A 10,608-nucleotide genomic window follows, 5' to 3' on the forward strand; every position below is an offset into this window, starting at 1 on the left:
TTTTGCAGGGCCCACTGTCGTCATGCTGGGACAGCAGTGAAGGTTGCTATTGTGCTGGAGCTCTGTTGCCATGTGCAGGTGGGACTGGTCGGCAAAAAAAAAAGATTGTAAATGTCAACCATCATGTGACTCCATCCTGCCTAGATGCAGGTTTTCCCAGCAGGAAATTGAATAGTAAAATATGAGGAGTGTCACTCACATTACCTGTCGGTGATCAGCCACAATATTAAAACCAGTGTAAAGAAAGTATCTGCTTAACATTGTCACCGGTGTCCATGCTTCTTTCCACTGCTTACAAACTCTTTTTCTGTTTTTCATTGTTTTTATTTATTTACAGCCATCACACTTTCCTCTCACAAAGAATAATTATTTATTCAATTTTCAATTGTTTTTTTCATTGTGAGAAAATGATAAAACCTGGTGCACCTAACAGCAGTCATAGTTTGTAACAAGCTGTTGAGCACATTTAGAGATGAAAGAGTTGGTTATCTCAGGATTTGGCAATTAGAATTCAAACCATTACTTGGTTTAGATCCAGATGAAATGTGAGTTTCTCTCTTTTACACTCTCATGATACTGTAAATAGACTTTGTCTGCTCTGACTGAAAGAAGTGCCTTTCTTAAAGCTATATTGACTACATTGCATTCAACAAACCCCCAGCAGTTGGTGTTTTTGCAGAACTTTACTTGTATTTTTGTTTTCTACTTTGCATGTGCCGAAGTGTGCTTCTGTAGCAATAAGCAGCTCATTAGGGCCTCAGCATATACTGAGGCTACACTTTACATTACATCTAAATGTGATGCTGTTTATAGTATCAATCAAGTCCTAAGTGGGTATTGCTTAGCAACACAGACTCTGTCTTCTCTATCCCCAGCCTCAACTTTTTATGGAGATATATATCTGTATACAAACAATTCAGTCTGTGAATACCCACACCCTTTTTCATGCCACTTTTGTATATGATTAGTGTAATGACTGTAATTAATCAGAGACTCAGTGTGTGTCTGTCAGGGGTGTGGAGGGGTGGCAATGTTAATTTTAGAGTGCTTTTTCATGCTCTGCTCTCTTTAATGACCCTAGCAGGAGAGGAGGCTTTACAATGCAAACCATTCCTCATGTCTTCCTGTGCCCTAATGATAATGATACAGCACCTGAGAGCCACCGGCACATCCCCCGCTCAATTAGTCCGCGAGGGAAGGAGGGAATGTAAAGAAGGGGGACAGAATAAGAAAGCCTGGGCTCCAAACACAGCTCCATGGTCAATCTGCTGTTTGTTAGAAGGTGCAGCAGCTGGTGTGTGTCACTGAGAGTGAGAGAAAAGAAGTGCCAACGCAAATCAGAAGCATGTCTGAGACGTCCTGCGTTCTCTAATTTCTACGTTTATTCCATTAACATTCCAGCTCAGAGCTTCAGTATAATCTCCTCCAGTGGAAGAAACAAATCTGCTTTTGCACCGCTTTAGGCCCAACGACTTCACTTCAGTTCCCGTCATGACATTTGCTATTGTATCATCCCCAAAGCTGATGTTTTATCCGTACAACTCGAGGGTGACTCATCCATCTGAGAGGGATCTCTCCTGCGCTCAGGAGCCATGTGTATGCATGGAACGAAGATGTTTGAATTTTGTTTAGGTTTTTGTGCATGACCTTGAACAGCATTCGGGGCTTATTGAGCTGATTTTGAGCAGAAGCAAAGACGACAAGCTGACAGATTAAACACAGCAATACAGATCGGGTTCAATGCTCTAGAGTCATGTTGGCTGTCAGTCATGATGCCAGCCGTGAGCTGTGTGCAGATTTGAAAGGGATTTATTTATTGTTTTTCTACTTGTTATATGGAGTATCCCAACATAGACTTTGAGCTCTTCTTGTGCACAATCAGCATCTCAGTTGCCACAGTGCCATTAAAACATTAGCAAAGGTTTCACCGCCTGTCTGAGGACTGCAATCCCCTGAAGTAAAATCATTAAATTAATTGATTCTAAGGATGTCGTGTAGTTTGGTGCATATTTGCATAAAATAGAAGTGATCTATAGTAAATGTTTTTTACTGTCAAGTGTTAAGTTAAAACATTATATTGTTGATCATAGTTGCTGGGAATCAAAATTCCATAAGAATTTCAATTGGTGCATTTCTAAAATAAGGTATTATTTTCCATCTGTTGTAATAAGAATTTATGGAAATGGAATTGCGCAGATAATTCAGTTTTCTTCGCTAAATTGTTCTGCTTATTTTCAATAAGGACATATGGCTACAGATTCAAATAAGATTGAAATCTGTCATTTTGATGCATTTTCAATTTAGACTCCAGTGGGAATTAAAGTGTATAGATTTGAGATATGATCACTTGTGTTGAAAATTACATGCTCGAACATTAGCATTTCATAAAGCTTCTTTAGGATTTAAAGCACTACCCCCGGGCAGTATTTCATAGTAGCTGTTACTTATAATATTAACATGTGTTTTCTGTTTATTATCAGCTGCAAGTCAGCAGCTTGTGATGACTTTTGATATTTTTCTGTTTCTAGATATCAACATGGCAGGAGAACCAAAACCGTACAGGCCAAAGATGGGCACCAAGAGACCCCTCTCATCACTCTACAGGTCTGGAGATTATTTTGTTGAACTACTTTGCTGGTGAACTTACACCCTGCGGTCTAGAAGATTTGTGCCTGTGATCCTCCCTTGAAGGCCAGGAGCTTATTAAGCTCATGAAAGAACAGGCAATTCCCTTCCTGCACTGTTAGAGCAGTACTGTTTTTTTGTTTTTTTTTATCTGTTGCTGTTGCCCATCGGCTCTTTTTGTATTACCTTGTTAGAAACAAAGAAGAACCAGTGCACAAGGAGTGAAACAAAATACCTGTTTATTAGAACTTCGAAGTAATAGTTTTGGAAAGTTAACTTTTTGCAGAGTTGAAATCAACAACAGGAACTTTGTCTACTACAAACTAAAGGCCTTTAAAGGACAAGGTGCAACAGCTGCATCACTGCAAGATTCCTGGAACCAATCCAAAACTAAGAAGCCATTCACGGACACTGAGTTGATTTAAAAGGTGTGCAGCTGACAGGGTTGCCAAAGTTTTAAGTCGGGCAGATTTTAAAAACTAGAAGACAGTAGTGTAACTGTTAAAGCAGGTGCCATGGACTCGGGGACATGCCTGCAAGCCTTGCAGATTACAAAGTCTTCACTTATTGCAGTTGGTGGCTGCAGGTCAAATTTCGATTTGCCTCCGATCGAAGTCATTAGACCGTTTGTCTAATGACTTCATGACTGAAAGTCAGGCCTAAAATCTTGTAGTGTGAACCTGGGTTGATGACATGGTCAGTGATTCACAATAGGAGGTCAAGTATTAAGTAACATACGGGAACCCATTCACCCTTGAAGTTGTTTGTAGGGAAGATGATTAGGTAGCACAATAGCAATTCTTTGAATAGGGTCAAAAAAGTAAAGCTACAGTGGTGACCATTCTGATGCCCACCACAAGCCGAGACCAGCTCTTCACCCTGTTTTCATAGCCTTTTTTTCTGTTTGCTCAGTTTCTACTTGATATTGGTTTCACAGGACTACAATTCACCGCTTTTAATAGGCCAACACTTGTTATTTTTATATCAGATTTTGAAATCGTGTATGTATGAAGTATCACAAACTACAGTGTTGATGTTTTCAATCTGCATATGGCGTTGTCTTTTATTGATTTATGCTGAAGTCTATCAAAGTTGAGGTCTTACCCAATTAATCTTAGTTTTACTGCACAAAAGGAAATGTTGGTTCTTCTCATTTATTATTCTGAACAAGGTTGCTTTCCAAACTGTTCCTAAAAATATGTTCATGTGTTCACAGTGGCTACGAGTTTGACTATGACTATTACAGAGATGATTTCTACAGCAGGTATGTAAAAGAAAAAAGAAACATTGCTTAGTTTACTTTGAGTCTTTTTAACTTTGCACTTCTTTTGTCAATAATTCCTCTCCCACCTGGTATTTTACCCTTTGCGCAAATCCTTTCTCCCTATTTGCGATCTTAGGAGAGTGGCTACATTTCCATTCGAGGCAAAGTGACTACATTATCACAGGCATAATGAATGTCATACTGAAGCAGTTTTTATTCCTCTCCGTTGGGCTTACTAATGATGCTTTTATCTGCTGAATGTCAGATAGTCCCCTGGCTGGTCATTTGCTCTGCCAAGGCAGAGAATGTATCTTGATTCTGACATTTTCATTGGTTTGTTTACTTCCTTCACTTTGTAATATCCAGGAGAGTTGAATCCTTCAGCTTTGAACCATTATTGCTATTTTTGAAATTTGACATATTTTGGCTAACACGGAGCAGGATTTTATTGAACGGCTGTGGCAATGTTCAGCATCTGCCGCTATCATTCAAGCATCTTTCAGATGATTTGTTTTTCTTGTTGCTCAAAGAACACTTTGATTTTACTGCTCAATACATTTTCCTCCTTTTTTAAAAATGTTTTTCTCACGGTTGTACCTTTGGAACATTTCTGTAGCCCCACTTTATTTTTCATGTCTTCAGACTGTTTGAGTACCACGGCCGTGTTGTGCCCCCAACCCGAGCTGTGATCCCCATCAAACGTTCACGGCTAGTCGTTCCATCCACTCGCAGAGCCAAATCCTCCTTTCCCGTCAGGGCATGTTCTTCATCATCTTCTTCCTCTTCTTCATCGTCCCGAGCACTCAACGTGGGCTCCTCCATCACTGGCCCAAAACGTATGTTTATGTTTGTTTTGTATGTTTTTTGTTGAAACGGTTCACTTTTCCAACTTCTCTGTTGCTCATTTAGAACATCTGGAAAATAAATGCTGTGCTCTTGAAACAAAAGCATGGCAAAAAAAATGTATCTATCTGTAGACAAGGTTGGACACAAAACTGTCTAAATCACTTATTTTGAGGGGAGAACTTATGGAAGTTATCTACATTTTTTTTTAAATCATAATTTAACTCTTTACTTGCTGCAGCTTACTATTTTAATATTAAAAATGCTTAATCAGTTAGATGTAGTGTTATACATGTATGTCTTCCTGATGAATTTCAGAATCTTTTGGCAGCTGCTGTCTGAGCATTGAATGGCAGACTGAAAAAGTTAACAAATAGGTGGAGAAATTATGCTTAAAATTTAAATAAAAACCACATCTCTTACACAATGTTGGTGTTAGTATAGCAATTACCAAAACTAATAACATTGTATAATACAAGAAACGTGTTTGTCTGGTTCTCCAAACGTTGCTGCTGTGCTGCTCAAACTCTCGCAGATACTGATCAGTATTCTTCCCACAATGCAGTACAGTGAAATTTCTCTTCTCAGCATGCCTTGTGCCTTGGCCACAAACCTTTAGCAGAGAAACTGGCTGACGAGAAATGTTTGATCACCGAAGTTGGTTTTGTGTTTGACATTAATTGTGGATTTTAAATGTATTAATGTATTCTAACAGTGAAGACAGACCATCTCGTAACAATCAAGAGGGAGCTGTCACAGATCAAAACAAAGATCGACTCACTGCTTGGAAGGTTGGAGAAGATTGAGAGGCAACATCGATCTGATGCCGGTAAGATTTGACAGAGCAGATGGGAGGATCTGTGAGGGGAGGATCTGTCTGATAGATTTATACACATGGGGTAGAGACAGAATACTCGCTAGGTACTGAAATTAAAGACATTTGGTCTTTTTGGGTGAGGGCAGGGACACAGAAAGACGTAAAAGATTTATGAAATGGCTTGTATGAAAGACAGGTTCCTCTGTTAATAAAAATATAAATGTGAGTTAATCTAATATGTTCTGATGATTACTGCCACTCTTTCTCCCTCTGTCTTATCTTTGGTCAGAAATGCAGAGGAAACAGGAGGAGGTGTGCGAATGTCTCCATGGTGACGCAGTAGACAATTCTGGTGGAGAGGAAGCGGAGGGGACAGCCGACGTTGAGGCGGGTGAGATGACTGACGGCGGCGAAGACGACTTCGAAGATGAAGGCACCAGCGACATGGTGAGCAAGCCAAGCAGACTTTTCAGTTTCAACAAGGAATGAGTGGGTTCTTCAGTCGTCTGAAGTAAAGGCAAAGTAATGAGCTCAACTAGGCTACTGTGTGTCTAAGAGCCTATAACTCACCCTCAACCCTTGTACCTTAATGTATGTGTCACTTTGTGTTTGCGTCATGCATTTTTTTCATGTTCTTTCAGCAAGATTAAAGCCATAATCTTGGGTTTTAAAAGGCTGGTTTGGTGAAAGATGTGCCAATACAATGTCTGTGTTTTCTTTGAAAATATACTGTAGGAAAAACAAATGGTTGTACTGACTCAAATCAATAGTTTTTGGGGTTTTTTTGGCTAATAAAGAGTGTCTTTGATTGAAATTATCCATCCATTTTCTATACCAGCTTAATCCGTCGGTCGGGACGCACAGAAAGGCCCCAGCCGGGAATTGAACCTGGAACCCTCTCGCTGTGAGGCGACGGTGCTAACCACCACCGTGCAGCCCTGCTTGAAATCATGAAGTTCTTCATTTAAATCTGTCTAGAGTACTGGTTTTAAAACATTATCAGTAAATATTTGTTTGGGTATGCTTGGAGTAGTTGAGTAAATTCCTATAAAAGCTTTACATTATACAGTTGTGGAAAATCAAAAGCATTTTAAAACGTTTTAATACACAAGTATAATACTCAGTTTCTGTGTTCAACAATGAGCTTTGAGTAAGCCTAAAGGTGGACCCTGATGTACTCGGGAGGCAGATCATGCACAAAAAGTTTAAATTAAAACAGAATCTGTTTTGGTATAGTTAGACTGTAGAAACAGGAGCAGCTGGAAGTCTAAATACTGCTGATGGTAATCAAACAAGTGGACTGATTGGGAAGCTGGGAGGAGGTGAGTTGGGTGCAGAAAACTGGAAAATGGTATGGATTGAAACGGTGTGCTGGCTTCATGTGCTGCATAAGGGTCTTGAAGCAATGCTTGCTGGTTAGAAATCTTGAAAAATGTCACCATGTCAAGTCAGCATTAAAACTTCAAAGGTATGTGGCACCTGCAGTCAGGATAAGTCAGGTACTGCAGGTGTACCAGCTGGAAAGCACCTCTGTGATGTTACAGCTCTGCCTTGATCGCCCAAAGCCTTCAATGAGAGCTTGATGTGTGGCATATCTTTTATTCTAGATTTTCAGATCCATTATCTTCTATTGAGATTTTTCCTTTGGAGGATGTAATGTATCTGATTTCTCTTTCTGACGGCTCATTATCTGTGTAGACAGACAACAAACAATAAAATTTTAATTTCTCGCTGGAATGCTGTAAGAATAGTTTTTGGTCAAGAATTACTGATATCTTACAGCAAAATAAATAATGACTTTGGGTGATCTGTTGGCACAAATGCAATTTAATATCGAATGGTATGATTCAGTAAGACTGGTGACCGGTCCAGGGTGTGCCCCGCCCCCTTCACCCAATGGCAGCTGGGATGGGTTCCAAGGCTCTGTGACCCTGAATTTGATTAAGCAGGTGTAGAAAATGGATGGAGGGATGATTCTATAAATGCAGATTATTTGGAAAATTAAATTTGTTGTTTTTCATCACATTTAAAATGGGCAGTTTATAGCCATAGTCCAAGAGGCTCACTCTCTTTGCCTGACATGGTGTTTCTATGGTAACCCAAAGCAGATAAATCAAAGAGTGGTTCTAGAGAAACAATTAAATCTACGACGCAGATGTGGAAGACTGAATCAATTCAGAAATGTCAAAAATATATATATATTTTTTTTAATCATAGAAGCACTTGGGCTTCTATGAAATTCAACTAAAATACTTTGGAAACATGACAAACATGAGAAACTACATTATGTTTCAAGCTGGGAGAGAATTTAAAAAGAAAAAAAGCACTAGGTTATAGTTTCTGGCAACTAGAAGACCACTGGGCGAGTGGTGTCAAAGCTTTTATCCCTATGTTGTGTACTTTGGAGTCAAAAGAGAAAAAAAGACCTCAAAAACAAACTCTTTTATTCTAAAATGTAGCCATTTGTGCTCCATGGAAATCTTTGCAATTTTGCTATAAAACTTACTGACGGCAGGAAGTTATGATTCGATTTTTACAGATGTAGAATAGAAGATTGGATACCAGGTTATTCCACTAATGTTTGCAATTATGTCATATTCTATCTCTTTCCTGTATTACAGATAGAGAACCACATATCCGACATTGACAACTGAGTAAGGTCAGTGTTTTATCTCTTCTCTAATGACGCTGTGGAACAATGAACTGCCTACTGCATTTGGGGAAAACAGTTTGGAAGGCAGCTGTACAATGGCTGCTTTTTAAAGCCCAACAACCTCCACAGCTCAAATGATCAGGGTCTTTTTTTCTCTGTCTTTAAGGAGACTGAGAGATGGAGAAACGCAGTTCTTCACACTCCAGTTTAATCCAACACTGTTTTTTCTTAATGGCCTGTCATTCTTTCTGTCTGGGAGGAAAAAGAAGCAGCAGCTTCTCTGCAGTCACCATTATCAATGCATAGATAGGACTCCCTGCCATTTACACGTTTCCATCAAATGACATTTGAATATTAGATTTTCTTTATATGAACAAATGGCTATGAGATTTAATTAGCCTCTTGGCTGACATTTCCTCCCTGCTGTCCTAGACTGCCAATGAACAGCAGCAATCTCTCTTAAGGTGCCCTGAACATGAGAGATTGATAAGTGATGGCAGAATTGTTTGTTTCGGGAATACCAGGTGCATTAGTTTATTTTAATGTTATTGGTCTGCCTCTGTTTTTTAGAATGACAATTGTAGGTAGATAAAATGGATAATCCACTCATCTTTTCTACGTAGACTATAAAAGAATATGGGAAATAATAAATGGATAAAATTTCTCTGCTGTCTATTTAATTTATTTTTTATTTTTTTACCAAGATGGGGAATAAAAGAAGCAAAAGAAGAGCAAGAAGTCTGAATGGATACCAGCAGAACCTTCTTGATTAAGGGGGCGTGTTTGACAATAAAGGAAACGGTGAGGGAAGTGACTGACAGCAGAGGAAGAGGTTCAGACTTGTTTGCAGCTCGTTTGCCTCATTAAAATGTGACACTCCTGATGCACGTTTCATCGAAATGCTGGGTATGAATATTTTCCAGACCACTTCAAAATCAACTGCAAGGAGCAATCAATGATTTCCCCTCGGAATGATTGCTTTTCTGAAAAATACGGACAATACAGTATATTGTGTGCTTAGTATATTATGACCTGTATTGTGCATAAAAATACAGTTACGTGAACAGTTGAAATTGAAAATTGAATTATTTCATTTGTTGTACCTCAATGTTTGTTTCTGTTTCTGTGCATTGAAAACTGTGACTGGCCAAGATACGGCTTAATCTAAAATGTAGAGCTAAGGAGCTAAATCTGAATGTAAGAGAAACACACTTTCTTTGACACCTGCTAATAACGTGATTTGTTTTATTCGTACATTTGGAGGAAATGTATACGATGTACTTTATTCACAATGTCTCCACGCTGTATTTGATGCATATCATGTTTATCATTTGTGCTACAAGATAAGCATTTTGAAATCTTTGCACTCTGTTCAAGGTATTCAAAAGATGACAATTTGTTTTGGGTTTTTTTGGGTTTTTTGTCAGCATGTTAGAGGTGTGACAATTATGGATCATTCGTATTCACTGCATCTATTGTACATCCATAGATTATGAGCCTTTTTTTGACATAAACCTAATTCCATCCCAACAACTTTGTGTACTGTGGCTTTTATTTTCATAAAAGAAAGGGGGGGGTCACTCTCTTCCTCGGACGTCTGATTTATTCCAAATAACCCTAACTAGTGTTACCATAGGGTTAACATTTGGTGTGTTTGCATTAAGAATATCTAATGCGCCATCTCCAGTTCGTCATTAGAAAAGAGAGATGATAGAAACTGTATGATATGGAACCTTTTTTTTTCTCCCCCTGTAGAAGAATTTAGTGTAAGTGGGTACTTGTAACAAACATGTTACTTCACTGATAAATTTATCACCAATACTCTTCAAACAACAAATCATTACAATGTACCCAATTAAAAGGAATTCTTCAAAAGCAAGTTTTGAATATCATAACCTGTACATATGTTGCTTTATCTAACATTGTACATAAGAATAATATAAGCAGCCATAGCCTGGCATTTGTATTTATCTTGGGACTGCATCATATTAACGAAAGTCCCAAAAGAGAGTGTCGGTTTATTTAATTTTTAAACGCTGCCCTTGAAAACTACATATTATGAGAGATGGGATGACCTGGTAGCAACAGATGGTATTTCTAATTCAGTCACTTCATTAGTACCAGATCATCATTTTCAAAGGTTAAGGAGGGTCATTGGCTGGGTTGCAGGTATAATTAGTTCTATCAGAGCTGGCCAACAGCCACTGAGTACAATGATCAGTCATGCAGCTGCTATCATTTTCTTCAGTGTGAGATTAACTCAATCAATCACTGGCTTGTGAAGCTGCTGGGGGAATTATGAGTATAATAGGGGTCAGGATCTTTGCGTTTCATCTGTGATTAACCGTAGCTGAGTGAAGATGCAAAGCTCAGTCCTATATGTCAAAAACATTGCAAATTGTGGAA

The 10,608-nt window shown here is 38.7% G+C and overlaps 1 protein-coding gene across 3 annotated transcripts in view; it reads left to right on the forward strand.

Moving 5' to 3' along the window:
- LOC140269353 (RNA-binding Raly-like protein) overlaps positions 1–9,721 on the forward strand; it is a 44,337-nt gene extending 34,616 nt beyond the window's left edge. For 2 of the 3 annotated variants that reach the window (XM_072364406.1, XM_072364407.1), the window contains 7 exons: positions 2,529–2,604; positions 3,842–3,889; positions 4,532–4,725; positions 5,448–5,561; positions 5,839–5,996; positions 8,171–8,208; positions 8,907–9,721. In XM_072364406.1, the coding sequence (XP_072220507.1) occupies positions 2,529–2,604; positions 3,842–3,889; positions 4,532–4,725; positions 5,448–5,561; positions 5,839–5,996; positions 8,171–8,203 (623 nt within the window). In that variant the 3' untranslated portion in view covers positions 8,204–8,208; positions 8,907–9,721. The remainder of the gene's footprint in view (positions 1–2,528; positions 2,605–3,841; positions 3,890–4,531; positions 4,726–5,447; positions 5,562–5,838; positions 5,997–8,170; positions 8,209–8,906) is intronic. The other variant, XM_072364405.1, reaches the window with a different exon arrangement.
- Positions 9,722–10,608: the final 887 nt, after the last annotated feature.

This window comes from Leuresthes tenuis, unplaced genomic scaffold, assembly GCF_036924035.1.
Source record: "Leuresthes tenuis unplaced genomic scaffold, fLeuTen1.0.hap1 SCAF_14, whole genome shotgun sequence".
In the NCBI taxonomy this organism is placed as follows: Eukaryota; Metazoa; Chordata; class Actinopteri; order Atheriniformes; family Atherinopsidae; genus Leuresthes; species Leuresthes tenuis.